General features: G+C 43.7%; 1 protein-coding gene across 2 annotated transcripts; it reads right to left on the bottom strand.

Moving 5' to 3' along the window:
- Window positions 1-1,626: 1,626 nt before the first annotated feature.
- On the bottom strand, window positions 1,627-17,913 carry LOC111840242 (dnaJ homolog subfamily B member 6-like). 2 transcript variants are annotated; one of them, XM_023804881.2, is made up of 8 exons: window positions 17,753-17,913; window positions 7,608-7,692; window positions 7,392-7,501; window positions 5,969-6,025; window positions 4,253-4,363; window positions 3,302-3,445; window positions 2,924-3,083; window positions 1,627-2,619 (listed from the first exon to the last, which is right to left on the bottom strand). In XM_023804881.2, the coding sequence occupies exons 2-8, from the start codon at window positions 7,670-7,672 to the stop codon at window positions 2,514-2,516; spliced, it is 753 nt and encodes a 250-aa protein (XP_023660649.1). In that variant the 5' UTR covers window positions 7,673-7,692; window positions 17,753-17,913; the 3' UTR covers window positions 1,627-2,513. The 2 variants fall into 2 exon arrangements, with proteins under 2 accessions (XP_023660649.1, XP_023660648.1); XM_023804880.2 differs by having other exon boundaries at window positions 17,748-17,912.
- Between the last annotated feature and the right edge of the window lie 3,671 nt (window positions 17,914-21,584).

Raw genomic sequence — 21,584 nt, 5'->3', positions numbered from 1 at the left:
ATTAGTATATCTCGATATCACATCGAGTAATATCGCGAAATGTATAAAACTATAAGCATTAAATTACCCGAAATGAACGCCTGCCAAATAAAACTTAACAACAGAATGAAGGTGGTGGTGGTGCTGCCGAGAATTGTGGCGACAGAAAGCGACGAGATTATTATATTATTATACAGGCGCGCGTTGCCACAAAGCCGTCGAAACGCAAGGGATCTACGTCAAATTTGTGTTATTTCATTATAAATGGAAAACTCGAGCCGATCGCTACATCAAAACCTTTGCGGTGGTTTGCAAACCCTACAGACTATTTACATGTAAATGCGTGTGCAGACTTGTCTGGAATTGAAAATCCCAGGCCAGTAATCTGACCAAAGTATGGAAAAAAATATGGGGAAAGCAAAATAAAACACAGGCAAATTAATGATTAAAATATTGAATCAGTTCTTAATGAGAGCTTTCATTGCCATATGAAAATAAAAAAGAACGCGGTGTCTGAATAATAACCCATGGCTGTGAAGGCGTGTTTATAGTGCGATTGAAATTACATAAACGTATTTAGAGAGCATATTTCACTAAATACATTATAATAACTAATAGTTCCATGTTTTTTTCTCTACAAGAAGCGTATCATTATTATTACGTCACTGCTATTTTGGAATTTTTAATATTATATGACAAATTAATAGTGTAATACAGCCACAGCTGTCATATTTAGGAATAATAATATAGAGGTTGTACGGTTTTCCACGCTTCGGGCTGTAAAAGTTAGACCAAGGACGTCTGGGACCATTGCAGTTCGGCCTACTGTGGTACTAAAAGTATTTCAGATGATAGTTTAATGACGCGTCGTACCATGTAATTCAATTCAAACCCCTGTCGTTGTACCGGAAACGCACCCTAGGTGGCAGTACTGGTTTGTTGTAGTGTCTAATAGTCTGTGCTGGGAAGAAGGGGAGAGTAAGCTGTGTGTGCCGGCTATTTTAGAGGGGGATACTGGAGGATGACTGCCCTCAATGGACTGGCATAAAGTGCTGTCCTTAATAATCTTCAACGGGCTTTTGTCTGTACCCTTGTATCCTCACTGGAGGCTCTGCCTGTTGTTCAGTTGCCATTGATTTGTGGTGATTGTTTGCATGCATCTATTTGGATAAACACTCTGTTTCTCCATAATTTGTCTTTAGAAATGTATATAATAAAATGCAGATAGTGACCGGCAGTGCATATCGTCATCCCGCACTGCAGCATGACGCCGAAACTATTACTTACGACTGAGGTCACTGCGCCAGTGAATAAATGATCCTCCAAAAGCATAACTGGTTCAGTGTCGCAAACTGGAATTTCCAGTCACCTTTGTCATGCCTTCTGCTTCCAGTGATGGTATACATCGTAGAGAGTGCCTCCCTTTTAAAACACTTAAGAACCTAGAGTGGAGGTTCTTAAGATGCTGTCACACATCAGTTCTTGCTTTCCTGAAATATTTCATTTAACCCAGGGGGAAAATACTTTTTTTTTTTTCCCCCACAATTGTTTGTTTTTCAGTTTTTGGCCATTTTGTGTTTTGTACTTTTTATTGAAGTTCATTGTTTAAAAAAAGCCATCAAATGAAAAAACACAGCACAAAAGGTGTTATGAACAAAGGCTGAGCTTTAATAAACGTTGTAAAACCAAGAGCATAAACCATTGAAGTATATATTTTAATAGGGCTGCTTTCACCTCTTCAGAAACGTGTATAGCAACCTGTCTAAGCTAGTTGGGCTCCTTTAAGCTAAACGCCACACATTCAGCCACTTGCATCGTACTCAAAATGGTTCGACAGTTCTATCATGTTTGCATCCAGGTCGCTGCATATCCGTGTTTAATCTAATCTCTTTAGACTGTGTTTCAGTCTGACAGGGGCACACACCATTACATTGGGCTACATTGACTGTCTTATTATCAGAGGAAGGATGTTTGGTAGGTGTATAGGCTGACAGCATATAGGCAGGTTTTTAAACTAACACAGAGGTTTACAAAATGGAAATCGATATATGACCACTCCGCCAACCACAGAATCTGAACCTGCCACTTTCTGATCAGTGCTAACCCACAAAGCCAAACGAACATTTTTCCTTCAATGAAACATTAACCCTCAAATGTAAAATCATATCATGCTTTATTCAAATGTACATTCCCCCCCCCCCTGGATAAAAAAGGCAATGCACATCCACATATAAACTGCAATACTCCAAAGTGCATACAAAGGCTGGTCCCAAACAAACCACAAAAACAACCGGGAAAAAAAAAACGAACAAAACAAGTCACAACCAAATGCACTCTTACACAAAACGTTTAATCCCCCTCCCACCTCATAAATACTTTGAATTAAAACATGGACGTTTCACAGAAGGTTAACCTTGCATTACAAATGCCAACAGAGAAAAAATTAAAAAACAACAATGAACAAACAGACAAATCTGAACATCGCCATGATGACGTTTTGGCCCACACAGGTCCTCACATTGATTCAGGGACTTTTACTTGTTATCCAGTTGCAGCACCTGCTCCTTACCATTAACAGACAGAGATTTCAACTGTCCGTCCTCTTCCACCTCTACCCGCTCCTGTCCATTCTCCACAATTCTAAAGCACACAGAGTGGAAGAAGTGATGCTGGATTATCATTCAAGGATTACAGGATTCTGCCTGTGGTTCTAAATAAGATCACAACATGCTCTAGACATTCTGTTAGCAGTTAGGCGAGACCAGCTAGGGTGAGTGTAGAGTTACGGTACAAGATCATGTTCGCAATGTGAAATTCAGTAGGGTATAGGCTATTTTACTTATTTAGCAGATGCTTCTGTAGTGGTACAAGTCAATGGAGGAAGCTTCATTGTAAACTCGGAATGAACACTGGACAGGAGAAGGAAAAAATGCAAGAACTGTACCTTTTAGTTGTGATCTTTCTGCCGTTGATATATTTGGTAGAAGTGGATACGGAGCGGAAATTCCCCATCCTACTCCCGCCCCCACCTCCACCACCGGCCAATGATGTGGAGGAGAATGAGGTGAAGCCCCCACCTCCCATGTTGCCGAACGAGGTGAACCCTGAGTGGACGAGACGTGAAACGCTGCAGCAGAAAATACCAGTCCTCTCCCCCAACAGGCCTCTAACTCTGCTAACACTTAAAAGCAATCCCACAATGCATCAGCAGTTCTTTGCACATTCTCCGATTTAACACTATAAAAGCAAGATACTAGCACCAAACACAGGGTCACTAGGTCTAAAACAGCCAATAATCGTACACAGGGACACGGAAACTAACCTGTATCAAACCCTGAGAATCCAACCCCGAAGGGTGGAAATCCACTGAAACCATAGAAGAAGGGACCACCGGTGCTGCTCCGGTGAATGCCGCGCTGGTTCCTGCTACTTCCCCCGAAGAAGTCGTCGGCGAAGGGATCGGGGCCTTTAGGGGGGGGGAAGGGGAGATCACAGGGTGACCGTGAGAAGGCTCCGGAAAGAGAGGGGGGGGGGCGGGGTGTATGGTGACAAACAGGGCAACCTAGGAGGTTTGCATTGAGCTCCGGCACTGAAGTGTTCAATCACGCTTAGACAGGGACGAATATGACAACCTAGACAGCAATAAGCACGATAATCAGGAGAGAGGAAACCGTTACTGCCCCCCCCCCACCTTAATCCTGAACTGAAAATTTCCCAAAGATAAGGCAAGATATAACATTGACATGCCCACTTCTGTGACTGCGACACAAGTGGATTTACTCACTCAATATAAAAAATGTTACCTTTTTCGGTATATTGATTTGGCACCTAAGAGTCTCTAACAGCCAAAACACTAAACTTCGCACAATTCACACACAATTACAGCACAGCGGAAACATCAGTTAACTGACCTGGGGTGAGTTTCCCGAAGTCTCCTTAACGCTACATCGTTCGGAAGTTCTACGTTAAAAGATAACACTACGTCGTCCGTAAATTCTAAGAATGCTTTGGGAAACTCGCCTCTGATTGTGGCTGTGGTACGGTAATTTTATATTGCTGATGCTGTACCGTGGCCAGTAACAAACTCAAAAGCAAGACGACAAACATGCTTGATGTTTAAACTCCACATTTCGACATCTGTCCAGTTCTGGAGAAGCTCTTAAGGTAAGCTGTGAGTTATCCAAGGAAGGACATTCAGTATAAAACACAGGCACTTTTAATAACGATATTCATTAATCCACAACACGGCTGAACAAGAAGATGGGAGACCCACCAAAGAAATCGGCAAATGGGTCCCGGCCTCCGAAGAACTCCCTGAAGACGTCTTCTGGATTGCGGAAGGTGAAGCCCCCACCCATGTGATCGCCATTTTGGTAATTCCCCCCTGTAGAGTTAAAGGGGGCAGGTTGGCGTTCAGATGCTCTCAGTACTCACAAAGATCCTGAATGAAACCTTGACAGCTACAATCCTGGGAGCTTATTGATCAAGGGCTCATATGAACAAAAATGACGAGAAACATTCGAGTGAAACGCACATTTTATACAAAGGAAAAACACTCTGGGGGGGGGAAAAAGTCTGCACAAATGGTCCAGAACAGCCGCACAAACATTTTGGAGGAAATGGGGAAAACACAACAGCTAAAGATCAGATTGGAATGTGCATCTATGTTGAATAATTTTTTTAGAGCCTGGTGAAATGCATGTTAAAATAGAAACATTTTTATTATATCTGATACACAACTATTTAAACCAATATATTTATGGAACAGAATGCAAGTAAGAGGTGTGTGTATTGAAAAGTCAAAGTCACTAGGCACCAACACGTGTGCAGACACACGTAGCCTAACCGGTATAGAACTGCCCATGTGTACGTATGTCACACGTAGCATCATCATGTCAGGTCATATTTTGCTTTGTTAGAGGACCTTGTGCAAACACAACCGAACACAAAAGAAGCAAGGAAAACATCACAATGATAAGTGGCTAAACCGGTTTGAACCAGCAAGAGTGATTCTGGTGGAATCGTGTGATGTTCCGGCCCCGGCTCTTGAATGACCTACGTTACGAAATCATGCTGTTCCTGTCCATCTTTATGTACTGACAAGACTTAGATGGTTTTTTTTTACATACAGCAACATATCAATGGGACCTGGCTGACAGATCAGCGATATCCCAACCCATTATTTTTCAAGTTTTTCAAGACCGCCTATGAAGTTTCCCTAGAGTGGCCGTACAGGCAAAGACATTACAATACAATTTGCAGCGACGTCCGACTTTGTATATAGGAGTTTTGCGTTGACTGATTTTACATGGAGACACCAGTTCTGAAGTTTTGATTATTAACCCTATTTCATCAACCATATAGATAAGAGGAACGTCTGTTCTACAGCTTTTACATCCAGGTCATTTGTGTTTTTTAAATTTTTGTCATTGTTCGGCTTGTTGAGCTGAACACTTTAACGGCAGCAGTCGCCGGCAACCGATTATTTTACTTCTGTTTGTCACACCGGCAGATGCACAACCAGATAAAATGGGATTGGTGTTCATCAACCTCAGACACTATCAAGTCTGCTTCTCACAGCCTAAGAAATTCCCTTTCCCCCCCCTCAATTGTAGCTCCATTGTCTCTAAAATGCTGTTACAAACATAGTATATGCTTGTTAATATATACATGACTAATATGCTTTGCCAATTTAGGGAACTTTTTAGGTGGGGGTGGGGAAATCTCTTAAGCATACACACATGCAAATGTTTCTGTTACGCGTTGTGCAAGTTATAAACTTATCTTACATAAGGTTTTACAAATCTGACTGTTACTGCTCATGTGAACATCGCATACAAGCGTTTCCTTCTTCTGCAGGAGTGTATGAACATTTTTATATATATATTATATATATATATATATATATATATATATATATAAATAAACGAGCTCCCAGCTTTCTCTGCATGCACTTGGCTGGGATGTCTGTAGCAGCCAGATGACTAACCTCCATTCGTGCTCAGGCCCTCTTTTCCGTACCTGTCATATGTGTCACGCTTGTTGGCTGCAACGGGAGAAAGTATTAAAAATGCATTAAATTCACGAGGGAGGCCATGCAAGGTGGTCAGAACTCTATGGCTCATCTGCTAGAACAACTATTATTGTGGATTTGTTTCATCTACCAATAATCATATAAATATTAAAGAAATGACAGTTATCTGTCCAACCTTGTGGTTTCTAACAGTGTAACCTGGTCGCCAGGAAACCCCAGACAGTTCAGATTTTAGGTAAAATGTGGACTTTGTGGGAGGGACCGGTCTGAGAAGCCATGTTTATACGACGCCAAAATTGGAAGAACATGCGGGGTGAGGGGGGTGGCTCAGCAAGTTAGGCATGTGATCGGGAGGTCGCCGGTTCGGATCCCATCCTCAGCAGGAAATTCACACCTCCATTGTGTCTTTGGGAAAAAAAAAATCCCTTAACCTGCTGAAATGCTCTTACAGCGTCATATAAATGGTTGGTGTTTCGCTCTCACGTTTACCTGTGTGTGTGTGTGTGTGTGTGTGTGTGTGTGTGTGTGTGTGTGTGTGTGAGACATACATTGTGAGGACCAAAGTCAATCCCCACAAGGGAAACCCAATTTTATAAAAACCTGTGAATACAACCAAAACACAAAAAGGAAAAATCTTGTATTTTGTTTGGTTACTTAAGGTTAGGGCTGGGTAGATATTAAGGTTGTCATTGCTGGGATTAGGGTTATACCCACAGAAATGAATGATAGTCCCCACAAAGCAATAGATACCCAATACATGTATGTGTATGTATCTGTGTGCGTGTGTATGTCCCTAATGGAGAGCAAGACGGAATGTGCGAAAACTGAAAGAATAATTTCAAAAGAATGATTATTCTCAGACAATGTGAAAATGATTGTCGTCATTTTGTCAGATCCCTTCACCAGGGGGTGTCCCTAGAGATATTTGGCCCCCAAATCATACCAATCCAATTATGTTGGATTCGGGCCCTGTCACTTGGGGGCACTTAGAATCACCTCCCCCCCCCCCCCCCCATAACACACCCCCTACCACCCTCAACCGTGTCCTTTTGCCATTAGATAAAAATGAGTTACCTGCGATTCCTTCCCATTTAATCACCTACACCCGCCTCTGTCTTTGAGCTGCTGTTACTCACAGACTAATCAGACCCATCAGTCCGTACCTTCATGAGTCACAACACAAAGCAAGACTCCGCTGAAGACCACAGGTCTCAGACAGTGACTCCCAGACCTAAAGAGCTACAGCGACTGGTACAGGGCCGGTAGGGTCTGCATTCATGATGCATCTGTGACTCTTATGGAGAGAGGGAGAGCATGAACAGTGCAAGGCTGTCACTTTTCATCTTTCGCTCTTTAGGTTAGAATTTAATTGTCTCACCATCGGACAGAACTTCATACGCCTCTGAAAGCTCCTTGAATTTCTTCTCTGCCTCGTCCTTGTTTTCAGGGTTCTTGTCAGGGTGCCACTTGAGGGCCAGTTTCTTGTACCTGCGTCAGGAGAACAGAGGTGTTTCACTGTAGTGTGGAATGCAGGCCGGGCGTGTGCCGGTCAGGAAGTCTGAGGACTGAAAATAGTACAGAAGATTCTACTCACGCTTTTTTGATATCGTCCTGGGATGCATTTCTCGGCACCCCAAGAATGTGGTAATAATCTACCATGTTCTTACTGGAGGATGAGTCTGCAGGGTAAAGAGAACAACGTGAGATCTTCTACAGACTGCTGTGGAAAAGGGTGAAGGTGAACATTCCCTGTGGTGGAGTTAAGAACCTGGTATGACAACAGCATAGAATTAGTCTGTCGAACCCATTTACCTTCCACTAAAGGAAAACACAAAGGATAGATGGTAGACAACAGCAAAATCGGCCCGCATCATGTCTCGAACAAACAGACATCGTGTACTAGGTCTACGCCCGGATCAGTGCCAGCCACAGATGTTGTTTGGGGGGGGGGGGGGCTGATGTGAGCCAGACAGCAGAAGCACACTTGTTCCCCGCACCAGGAGGATTCTTCTGGAACAGTTGCATAGTAAAGAGTGTCAATTACCACCCCACCCCCCACTCGAATTTTATAGGCCAGTGAAGTACACCACTGTGGCCACCCAGCAGCAAGTACTCCACAGATGATATAACCAAGCAAACGTGCCACCGCAGAACACATCCACCATGACACATGGAGCCCCAGGAATGTCTCTCTACCGAATCCAGAGAAAGAGGTAGACAGTATCCTTGACACCCTACGCCAGGGTGTTTCGCTCTCACGTGTGTGTGGGGGGAGGGGGGGGATTCGAATCCCAGGGCCAGCAAGGTGATTTCACCAGTGACCGAGGCCGTTAAGTGTGAGCCTATTTCTGTAACAGATGATTCACATAAAGTCACCTGCATCCTCTGTAACATTTCCCTAATCACACAAAGGGCCATTTGTAGAAGTCAGGATCAGGAGGGACTGAGGTTAAGGGGACAGACTGGAGCGCTTGCAAGGCACAATGCCAGGGGAGACAGACCTATTAGAGCTGGTCAGCCACATTAGGTACTGAAATAGAACGGTTCAAGGCCGCTATGGCCTACAGCGGGTCAGACCTTCACAGTGTAGCACCCAGAATCGAACAGAGAGAGAGATTAATAAGCAGATGAGTGTCATGACAGTCTGGCAGCCTTATCCAAAGACATCATAGCCCGCCAAGTGTTCCACCACAGGAGAATAAATACCCCCCCCCCGGGGTCTTTCTGTGAGGGGCAGCATGAGCCTCATGGCAAGCCCCTGATGGGACAGATGGAGACCCCTTTCTGCTTCCAGTAGCTAAATGCCCTTCTGTCACATCACGGTACGGGGGGGCGATTGTCAGACTTCTTGTTGACAGTCACTAGGCAACAAACTGGCACTCCTGACTGACAGGACAGACGGGGGACACTCGTTAGCGTCGGTGGACAGATACCGGCACCGCGCATCCACTGCCGGCACCAAATCCCGCAGCCCAGCAGGCGGAAAGAGGCGGAACAAAAGCGCACCTGCATGCAGGCCACCGATTGGCCGTGTGACGCCGCGTCTAATCGCTCGAGGTGAGCTGTGGCGGGCGTGCTGACCGTGGGCGGGACCTGAATTCTGGGTGAGGTGTAACTGGGGGTGCGAACTGCACATTCGATTTACATCATTTACAGCATTTAGCGGATGCTCTTACCCAGAGCGACTTACATTTTTCTAAATTCAGGGACAGTCCCCCTAGAGCAAGTTGGGGTTAAGTTGCTCAGGGACCCAGTGATGGTAGTGCCAGAGGTGGGACACGAACCCGCGATCTCTTGGTCCGGAGGCAAGCACCCTAACCACTAGACCACCAACAACGCAAAATGACCCACTACTCAACAGCATGAAAAGACTCAGTAGAAGAAACAATAAAAAAGAAAATCTGTAACGTATGGCAGCGCAGTGACGTATGGCAGCGCAGTGACGTATGACAGTGCTCTCTCTCTCCACACCCCCTCTTGGCCCGGAGGACATCAGCAGTTCAGAAACCCCACAGTTCCTGGTCGCTTCATTCCCTCCAGTCCAGTCATGATTCCTAATGGGTTTGTTTGGATTGCCTGTCATAACTTCCAGAAAAGTACAGTACTGTGAAAGCGATCAACAAAATTGTTTATTATAAATTTGATTAATTGTTCATATTATTATTATAATTATTGAACACTTACAAAACATACAGTAGGTTGATGTCAGATCATCGGAAAAAACAGAACAGAAGAGAGAAAATATAAATACCAACAATAATAATAATAATAATAATAATAAAAATACAATGACAGAACCATTACGCGACTGTTGAGGTTGCATATTAATACTTTAAAATGTTTAAAGCGATTTATCCTGGTAGTAAGTGTACATTTTAAATAACAATAAAAACTAAAAAGAATGTCCTCTGTTCTCCAAAACGTCACCGATGTGCTGTTGGATTGCGGGAAGAACAGCGCTTCAGGTACCAGATCTCTCCTCTGGGGCACCACAGGCATTCTCTGTATTTGTTAAATTTCACCACCATCCTTCTTAATAAATTAATTAGTTAAATGACTCAATGAGGTAATCAATAGCTAAACACGGTACGCTAATTGCCGAGTAAGGAAAAAAATACATGGTGTATTAGACGGTTGCTGGAAATTCTGGGTGAATTTTTTTATACCAAAAGGAGATCGTTTAAGCATCATCATTTTCTTGCACTTTTGCACAGTACAGTGGTACCTCAGTTCTCAAACTCATTAGAACTCGAATTTCTTAAAAGCCGAACCAGCCAGTTCGAAAAAATATTACCTAGAACTTGATCTGAATCTCGGAAGTCAAACCGTGAACGCCGACCTAAGAACTTGTACGCGCGGGGAAATGAGTCACGCGGCACGTCTCTCAGCGGAAACAAAGGGTAACGCTTCAGTCTCAGCCTCGCATTCGCTGTGATAGCATCATGCATGTTTATACTAGCTGAATACTAGGGGTGTAACAATACATTGATTTGTATCGATATATCGATTCAACGGCAAACGATCTGATGCATCGATGTGACCACATAAATATCGATACATGCGTTTTTCTTTTCTGGCCTGTTCCAGTATTGTTTTCATGATCCACTCCGACGTATACATGGTCTACACCAGGGGTGCCCAATACGTCGATCGTGATCTACTGGTCGATCGTAAAGGTAGTGTGGGTAGATCGTATGGCATAAAAAATAGAGGATGGATGACGTGTTCAACCGTATCAGCTGCTGCAAGCTACCGAGTCGCCTAGTTAACCTCCAATTTATTTCTACTAAACTTAAGAAAGGGTATAAAAATTAATGGGGGAGCTGGACCAAGTAAGAAGCCTCTAGCACACGAGAGGGTCATACGAGCAGCTCATGACAGTTATGGACATACTTTTTGTTACACTTTTGTATTTGTCTGGAGAAGACTTGATTCTAAATATAAATTATTCACCATGTTAATCTACATCCATCCAAAGTTTTAATTTTTACCTTATTGCACTTTATTTTGCTTGATTTATGGGGCATACTTGACTACACTAGATTTTGCTTACAGTTCCCGATAAAATATGATAAAATGCTAATTATATTTGCCTTTTTTAATCCATTGAAATGTAAAGGATTGTGTGAAATTTCATGATTTCGACTACTATCCCCAGTATCGAACTGAATCGAATCGTATCGCATCATATCGTGGGAATTTCTGAGGTATCAAAAAAAATCGAACCGTTGGCTTAAGGAATCGATACTGTATCGTATCGCGAGGAAAGCTGTGATTTACACCCCTACTGAATACAAATACTTAGACAGTAAAAAATACATTTAGACAATGATAGACAGTAATTGTAATTATTATATAATAAAATACATTTTAAAATAAAGATTTCTTATTTTAATATTAATAATAAACCATTAAAACATTTATTTATAATGATATTATCCTGCCGATCAGGGACGGAACGGAGACAAAAGCGCAGACATCAGGGTATCGGGGAATACGGGTTTAATTACAGGTATGGCAGGCAAAACGCAGACGGACAATACAATGACCGGACTGGGGAAACAAACTGAAACGCGGACGAAATACAGAGGACTAATGACAACAACCAGAAACAGCTGATCACACGGGGTTAACGAGGGGGCGTTGCACACGAATTAGGGATGGCACGGTTCATGAAAAAAAACCGAACCGTTCGGTTCGCTTGTCTCGGTTCGGAGCATGCATGCGTCGCACGGTTCGACGGTTCATGACATGCGCAATGTAGCCTCGTGCCCCGTATGTGACGTCAGTGTGTTTCCCTTTCGCGCGAAAGAATAGACTATATGCACAGAGCGGTGTGACGTAGCTCCGGTAAAAGTTCAGCCAGCTAAGTAATTTCCGGTAGCCTTTCGTTTGCTGCGTTTAGCTCGTGTTTTCGGCGTTACCACCCTGTCTCCGAAGAAAACGTTTAAATTTCAGCCAACGGATAGCACAACATCTGAACACTGTTGTGCGCCTTTGTTGTGTGACTTTATTTAATGTGCGGTTAGGCACTTTGTTAAAGAAAATTAAGTTATCTGTGACAAAGCACTCCAGTGAGTGTCATGCCTCGATCGTCCGCTCTTTCCGTGTGCCACGCCCCCTCGTTAACCCTGTGTGGATTCCCCGTGTTTACCAGCTGTTCCTGATTGTTGTCAAATTTGTCATTACTCCATTGTATTTAGTCCGCGTTTCCGTTTCTTTCTCCAGTCCGGTCATTATATTGTAATTCTGCTTTACCGCTCGTCTGTGTTCCTTTTGCTCATTAAACCCCACATTCCCCCGATCCTAGGTCTCCTCGCCTCTGCTTCCCCGGTCCGCGTTGTAACAGTGAGCCAGCTTCCATGCTGCAATGTGAACATTTGCCATGTTCCTAAAAATTCTGTTTATTGCACAGTGTCTGACCAGTTCGATAAATGCAAGATATTCTGTAATATTGCAATCTTTGTGTGCTAAAAAGGCACATACATTCATGTAGATGGCAATACACGTTCTCCTTTTTTTGCCAAATAAATGAAAAGCATGTTGAAATCATCAATGTCTTTCCTCTTGCTGTATCAAAATCTCACCTAGCTTTCCTCAGAGATGGTCCCAATAATGTGCTCTAAGTCAAGTCAAATTCAGTTTATGCATGATTACATGATATAACTTTTTTAATACTGTATCCTAAATTGTGGATAATTAAGCTATATATCATACGCTGAAGTACATTTCTGGAGTGTTAAAGATTAAAAGAAAAAACAACAAGAACCGTACAGAACCGAAAACCGTGACCCTAAAACCGTGATACAAACCGAACCGTGGGTTTTGTGAACCGTGCCACCACTAACACGAATGGAGCGGACGATCGGGGCAGGACAAATGTTTTTTTTTTTTTTTTTACACATTGTTTGGATACATTTATTTTCTTACTTTACAAATTACTGTTTTGATAAATGTGCTTAGATGTGTTTAGTACAGTATATGCTCTTCTTGTTTTATCCGGTTCATTTCGTGTTTAAATGCTAAAAAAAACAAAAACATATTTAGGTGTAATTTTTGGGGGCCGGGAACCAATTAATTCGTTTTCCATTATTTCTTTTGGGGAAAATTCGATCACAACTCGAACTTTTTAGGATTCGATCCGGAGTTCTGAACGGATTAAATTCGAGTTCTGAGGTACCACTGTACTGCGGTTCTACCTGATGCTACCCCTTTCCACAGAGGATGGACATCATAGCTGGGCTGCCATTACCACGAGCGATGGGGAAACGGGCCATTTGGCCTCCAGCACACAGAGGATGCAAACGTCACAGGGAGATTCCAGAGATCTTCCAGCTCTCTATTCTGCTTATTGCAGAAATCCTTATGCTGGTTAGACCGGTAATTTTTCATTCATTTTATTTAGTAGAAGCTTTTGTTCAAAGCGATGTGCTATTTGCCTCACTAGTGCATCACAAACGTAAAGCCCTCAAGAGGTGGACTAGGCTGAGCTTCCAGGAATGGCCAGGCACAAGAGTGAACAGTAGTGGGGCTGTGTTGTGAGCTATAATTAGTGAACAGTCATTTGATAAAAGATAAAAAAATAAAAAATAAAATAGTTTGAGGATTATCAAGTGATTTCTCAGGATCCTCTCATGTGAATTCCAGTAGGACAGAAGTTCGTTTGAGGTAGTTGAGGTCACAAACAGGGGCCGTTACCATGAAGCACCATTAAAAGGACATACTATCTTTAGTAGTACCAATAACCTTAATATAAAGCAGTTAATTGTTAACTGGGTATTTTATTATGGCAACAGACTCTACAAAGGCAACTTGCTCCCAAGCAGGTTTTGTTGGCAGTCAATGGGACACCTCCTGGCCAATCGGATCCCAGGAAAACACGACGTCACCTTTCATCAAGACTGCATTGTAAGAAGATCCCTTAGGGCAGACTTGATTTACAGTCAGATAAAATCCTTCAGCCTTTTGTATTTGTGTATCAGGGATATACATTTCCTCTGAAGTAAAAAATATTTGTGCCTACCACACCCATACGCTAACCTGCCGGAACGGTGCACCACCACAAGATGTGAATCTTCAAGCACACAAGGTGTGACTTGTCCTCATGTCTCCTGAGCAACTCTCCTGTTTTTATCTGCGCATTTAGCCAAACACAGCTGCTCCTGGAATAACGTGAGCCTTTCATAGCACCTCTGCGTTCCGATTCCACATTCGTACCGCATTTTCATTTACGTGATTTCCAGTCCAGTCCATGTTTGACGTTCCCCAGAGCAACTGGGGCAACTCGCCGCACACATATAGTAATTAGGGCAGCCTCGGGGGATCACAAGGCTGACTACGTGAGCAGGAACCCTGTCCACAACACTGATGTGCAGACACCGAAACAAGCACTGCATTTCTGAACAGGATACAGGAGTGTGGAACAAGGGGTTGGGTATTTCTCAACTTAAACACAGCGTTGTATTTGAAGCTATTCACTAGCTGACTATTAATATACCTCTTACACAGATGACATGTGACCATTAGATCTTCTGAGAGTCTGCTTTATGTAATGCCCTAGATCAGGGTAACTATGAAATGCATGTCAGTATATGAGGGATCTTCTCCACAACTGTTCTCTAAATGTTTTTGGTTCACGCCTGTCCAGCAGAACACAGCCGTGGCCTACTTGTCGGAGATGGAGGGTGCGCCTGCCAGTCATACCCGATAACCCCCCGATCCCGACCCAGCCTGGGACTCAGAATAGAGCTGACCTTTGCTATTCTGATTGAAGATTCAACTGCCCTCAATTTGCTCAGGAGCCTGAGGTGGAGCGCAAAGCCGCTAGACCACAGACCACAGACCACCAACGGCAGCGTTGTCATAGTAACTACTTTAGAGGGCACTTTACCCAGTTACATATGACCCTCCCCCAAACTGAATTTCCTCCATCTTTTCTGGAGCTCTATTTTTTCCCCATAATCTATATCTGCCATTTCTTGCCACATGCAGTATGTGTGGTATCGGTGAACTTAAAGCCCTCGTCTAGGATACATTTCTCCATTGTGTTGGGTATGAATGACGACCATCATCAACCGATGCAGGTCTGCACCCTGTGCAGCTTATTCACTGATATTACTATTATTAATCAATTATAAAGCAAATTCTCACGAAAAGTTAGCACATCAGTCCCCCCAGCATGGTAATACACCACACTCTGTCCCTCTTAAACCCCCCGGAGCAGAAACAATCACACGCCAACCCCCAGCCTCCCCCCCCCTCGCCCACAACACACCCTGCAAGGCTGCTGAAATCCAGTGAAATATAAATTGCCCCTGGTAGACTCACACAATGGCAAGTAATTGTAAATGCCATACCTGTTTGTCATGCTTGAGCTGTTCAATTTCCAGTTTAATTTTTTGTTACTTGCAGCTGCTTAAATGATTATTTCAAGCTCCAGACTCCTTTTGCAAAGAGAACTCGCAGGGGTAGCTCCCACACCGAAAGCAGGGATCCATTTAAATATCTCCAACCCGTCTACAATCCTGATCATTTACGCTTTTGTTGTGGAAAAGGTGACTCCCCACTTTTTTTATGTCAATGTACACCGAACCAAACAGACAAAGCCAGAGCTGACAGAGTGTTAACAACCCTTGAGCAAATCCCACATTTACTGGACTTCCTGAGAAACACCGGCTGTGTTCTGTTAATACTGAAGAGAATCCCAGATTCAGAGGTGATTTGGCTTGCAGATTCCCAGGGGTATCTTACAGTGGCGAACTTATGGACTATTTGTCATTTATGGATGAAACTCTTGGAAAAACACCTAGATACCCCAGAACTCCAATGCCACATAATATTTAACCAATACAGACGTCCTGGAGATTTCTGTGTATTCATGGCGAATACAGATGGCTCCGTCCGTTGCCCCCTGTTCCCCTCTCTGCAATGTAATCAGTACAAGAGTCACCCTCATTAGCAATGTTCTGAATGTCTCTCTGTGCTGCCCACTTACACTGCCTGACAAAACCAATTGTTCCATCACGTACGTCAACATAAAAGGACCGCGGAGGGCCAAAGCAGCATAAGTGTCTTCAGGCAATCAATCGCGTTCCATCTGAAGTGATTTCAAGCTCAACTTTCAACCGCAAATACGCAAAACAGTCCATCTTGTGGTTCCTGGCTGACACTCAGCGTGACAGAGACCGAGGAGAATATTCTCCAATATCAGATGATCCAGTCAGGAAGTTCGGCATGAAGTGGAGAGCGCTACCACGCCTGATTGAGAGACCCAGTCTGATGGGGGTTTTCCAAAGTCACACTGGGTGTATTGCATAAACACACGCTTAATGTAAACGCCATGCATCTCCGTTCTCAAGTCCCAGAATCGGAGACCGAACCCCTGTAGCGTAACAGCTGCTCCAGGCATGGTCGGCTTGCGGTTTTCACGCCTAACATATGGCAGCAGTGCATTGAGGGCTTGGACATGTCACTGAAAGACTGTAGGCTGGAGGCCAAGAATGACTCCTTCATAAAAATCAAGCCATAAAAAAAGATAATGCTATTCAAGTATTTTCCACCACAATGGCAAAACGCAAATTATAACCGAATCATGTCAGCTTCAAAGTTTACAGTATTCTTGGTGGGCAAGTGACCGTTGCGTGATTAGTAATTCTAGAGTCACTTAAATATCTCTCCCACCCAAAATCACACTACACAAATACAGGTAACTGAAGTCTGTAAAATAAAGACAATTACCACAACACTCTACTGACCCGTTTCTTTCACAAAGTTTAATAATCCAATGAATAGGGGGAATTATGTTAAAATTCTTCCCTTCCCTGAAACCAGACCCTATAAGACTGTGGTTCTCTCTGTGAAATCTGCTGTGTAAGTATCTGGATTTGGAAGCAGATGGTTTTCATGTTAAAACAAAAAGGTGAACGTGCGAATCCTGATATGAACACGGGACCAAACATCAGGTGGATTGCAAAATAATAATAATAATAAAAAAAGATTAAACTATACATGCGACTCTGGGGAATAAAAACACACACTAATTAAATCCATTATACAATGCAAGGTAATCTACAAAGACAGGCTAGTGGATCCAGGTCAAAGCCGAGAGCTGTCGTGCCAGATGCTCCTTTTACACATTCATTGTCCCCCTAACTAATAACGTCACAGCACGTCCTTACACATCATGGTCAACAAGCACAGTAAGCAAACTAACGTAGGAACAAACCTGCAAAGCCACGCAAAACCTTCCAAAAATCGCATTTAACAGCGAACCGGGTACTAACGACAAAACAAATTTTAAGTAACAGCTTCCAATGATACCTGTTAACGCTTTTCTGTATGAAGTGTGTTCTTTTGAAAAACTGAGTGAAGCTTTCTTGCTTATTTGACCTTGTTGACCGCGTGATTACATGGACATACCTGAAACGACCACATTAATGCACATTTTAACCTGAGCGGGGGGGGGGGGGGGGGGGGGGGTAAAACAGCCCACACACCTGGACCCAACTGCCCTGTTGCACCTCCGACTGGGCTGTCAGCGTGAGCACGAAGCCTTACTACAGAAACCGGTCACCGGTTCGCAGGTGACAGTGACTGCGGCAACACTGTAGTTAACGCGGTGACATTGTCGCAATTGTCTCGGTATTGTAGAAGCTGTCCTGAGCGGTTTATATGCTGCAAAGACAGGCAATGTTATCACATTATTACCACATATAGCCGTATTTTCTCCGCTCACCGTACTCTTTAGCTGCCGGCAGTTCCTCTGCGGCGTCCTTTGTCCTGCCCCCGTAAGTGACAGCGCTTCCTCGGTTTACCCCAACTAGCTACCTTTTCAGTAATCAACCGCCCTTTTTACCTCCAGCTAGCTGCCTGTTTACGGACCTGCGCAGAAGCTCCGTCCCCCGGAAGTTGCGTCGCGTGCTCTGCGAGACACGGCGGCGCTCCTGTGCTCAGCTCGCGACGCGGTGGAAATTGAGGGACACAAGCGCCGAGCCGGACGAAGAGTTTTGAGCGCTTGGTCTACTTGGATTTTTTTTTTGCTTGGAAACTCTTGCAGAAATTCAATGGCCCGATTTACCTGACTTGACGTCATAAAAACTACAATCATGGCGTCCTCCGTCGTGACTGACGAGAGTAATATTACAAACGCCGTTTAATTACTTTTAACAAGTAATTTGCTATTATATGTGATGTGTTTGCATTTTTCATACATTAGTGAAGTTGCCAACGTTTTAGTGTTTGCAAAGATGTCTGTGATAATTGATATTAGCCCACTAGTCTACTCGAGCTTCATTGATAGGGACACGATTGGTTATTTATGTGATTTAAGATTAAAAAAAAAAGCTCAGTCAGGCGAGCGATTGCAATAACTTGTTTATGCGTTGCTTGTACAGACAACAACAAAGCGCAAAGATGTTGCTGCAGGCGTTCATATCGTTTTCCGAGTTGATCGTGTCTATCACAGCTCCGACCTCCGAAGTAAACGGAACGAAGCATCCAGTGATCATGACGTGTTAGAAGGCCGGAAGAGGTCAGTGTGGCGTGATATGAGGGTAAACTTAGCCATTGAAAACCTCAAACCTGAACGGAAACGTATATACATAGAAATATAAACTCAGCAAAAAAAGAAACGTCCCTTTTTCAGGACTGTGTATTTCAACAATAATGTTGTAAAAATCCAAATAACTTTACTGATCTTCATTGTAAAGGATTTAAACAATGTTTTCCATGCATGTTCAATTAACCATAATCAATTAATTAACATGCACCTGTGGAATGGTCGTTAAGACCTTAACAGCTTACAGAAAGTAGGCATTTAAGGTCACAGTTCTAAAAACGCAGGACACTAAAGAGACTTGTCTACCGACTGTGGAAAAACACCCAAAGAAAGATGCCCTGGGTCCCTGCTCATCTGCGTGAACGTGCATTAGGCATGCTGCAGGGAGGCATGAGGACTGCTGATGTGGCTAGGGCAATAAATTGCCATGTCCGCACTGTGAGACGCCTAAGACAGCGCTACAGGGAGACAGGAAGGACAGCTGATCATCCTCGCAGTGGAAGACCACGTGTAACAACACCTGCACAGGATCGGTACATCCGAATATCACACCTGCGTGACAGGTACAGGATGGCCACAACAACTGCCCGAGTCACACCAGGAACACACAATCCCTCCATCAGTGCTCAGACTGTCCGCAATAGGCTGAGAGAGGCTGGACTGAGGGCTTGTAGGCCTGTTGTAAGGCAGGTCCTTACCAGACATCACCAGCAACAACGCCGCCTATGGGCACAAACCCACCTTCGCTGGACCAGACAGGAGTGGCAAAAAGTGCTCTTCACTGATGAGTCACGGTTTTGTCTCACCAGTGGTGATGGACGGATTCGTGTTTATCGTCGAAGGAATGAGCCTTACACCGAGGCCTGTACCCTGGAGCGGGATCGATTTGGAGGTGGGGGGTCCGTCATGGTCTGGGGCGGTATATCACATCACCATCGGACTGAGCTTGTTGTCATTGCAGGCAATCTCAATGCCTTGCGGTACAGGGAAGACATCCTCCTCCCTCATGTGGTACCCTTTATGCATGCTCATCCGGACATGATCCTCCGGCAGGACAATGCCACCAGCCATACTGCTCGTTCTGTGCGTGAGTTTCTGCATGACAGCAATGTCAGTGTTCTGCCATGGCCAGCGAAGAGCCCGGATCTCAATCCCATTGAGCACGTCTGGGACCTGTTGGATCGCAGGGTGAGGGCTTGGGCCATTCCCCCCAGAAATGTCCAGGAACTTGCAGGTGCCTTGGTGGAAGAGTGGGGTAACATCTCACAGCAAGAACTGACAAATCTGGTCCAGTCCATGAGGAGGAGATGCACTGCAGTACTTCAAGCAGCTGGTGGCCACACCAGATACTGACTGGTACTTTTGATTTTGAGCCTCCCTTCATTCAGGGACACATTGTGAAACATTTTTAGTTTATGTCTTATGGTGTTGACTCTTTTAGTGTTCATACAAATAAATTTATTTACACATTAAGTTTACTGAAAGTAAAAACAGTTGAAAGTCAGAGGACGTTTCTTTTTTTGCTGAGTTTATATCAGCGACTGGACTAAATAACGGAAACACCCAACAATATATGGCAGTGATGACCTAATGGTTAGGGACGCGCACTTGTTCTTGAAAGATTGCTGGTTCGAATCCCCAACCAGCAAAATACCTCTGAGGTATCCTGAGCAAGGTACCGCCCCCAAGCACTGCTCCCCAGGTGCTGAATTAGCTGCCCCCTGCTATGTCATGATGTCACATAAGGGTTAAATGCAGAGGACATATTTTGTTGTTGTGTGCTGTGGTGTGTCAACAATGATAACCAGAGGTGTTGCTAAAAATATCGGGCCCCCCACTCCAGACCAATCCAGAAATGCTGTCCTACAAGTCTTGATTTGTGTGTAATGGAGTATTCAACCATTCTTCAAAAAGAAAAGCCTTCAGCTCTTTAAGAGATGAAGGTGATGGAAATCTATTTTCTTTTTTACTGTGTCTTGAGACATATTAACTGTCAGTGTAGGGTGTACCATGTACGCTATGAACCGGTTTGGAAAATACAGGATTTTGACAACATAATAGTAAACATATCCTGATTCTCTGTACGGCTACAGAAGAAACATGTGTCTATCAAAAACCTAGTCTGAATTAATTTCCATACTTTAATGAAACCATAATCAAGACAAATGCTGCAGGAACAGAGCATTCACTGATTTGATTAAAAATGTACGCCCCTGTAAGATCACCTTGAACCCTGCATTTTGTGAAGTGTCATCAACACACACTTAACTGCAAACTATTCTACTAATGCCATTCGTATTTCAAATTTTATGCTAATTGCTTCTGATATTTAAGCGATATATTGCAGCCAAATCACCTACGCTTAATGTATATTATACAGTCATCATTATGCCAAAACCGGGAACCATCTATGTAATTTGTTGTATTGCTGCGATATCCTTATCATTTAAAGTATTACAACAGCACCACCTAGTGGCTATGGCAGTAAGAGTCCCACACAGTCTAATCAAGGGACCAGAAGCTCATCTATCAAGGGTGCACACCTGGAAACTCCATCTCTTAAAACCGCATGCAGATCCTTCAAGCAACGTGGGGGTCATTTTCTACCCCCAAACACGCCTTACAATGGACAAACTTAAAATGGAATAAAACGTTTGATGAAGTTTCCATTCACGTCAAAGGTCAGCCCCCACAAACTGCCTTTAGAATACCGCATCTGAGACATGTTCTTAATCTTCCCATATTCGAGACAGATCAGCATTCACTGACTTTACAAGCTGGTTATTTAGAGCAGGTAATGGACATGGGTAAGACATGCTGGTTTGTAATCATCCCAGTGCAGAGAAACCTGAAAAAATATTCGCCTGAAGGACTGAGTGTGTCCTAATTTCTGCAAAGAAACAATTCGCATGGAACCGAAATGCACGACCTCCGGCTTTAAAACAGATCCGTTTCGTGGTTTATTTCTAAGCAATATGGGCCACGAAGATGGTGCGAGTTTAATAAGTCATGAAA

This window comes from Paramormyrops kingsleyae, chromosome 4 (genome assembly GCF_048594095.1).
Source record: "Paramormyrops kingsleyae isolate MSU_618 chromosome 4, PKINGS_0.4, whole genome shotgun sequence".
NCBI lineage: Eukaryota > Metazoa > Chordata > Actinopteri > Osteoglossiformes > Mormyridae > Paramormyrops > Paramormyrops kingsleyae.
Note: the sequence above shows the minus strand (reverse complement) of the source record. Positions and strands in the feature narration are given on the sequence as shown.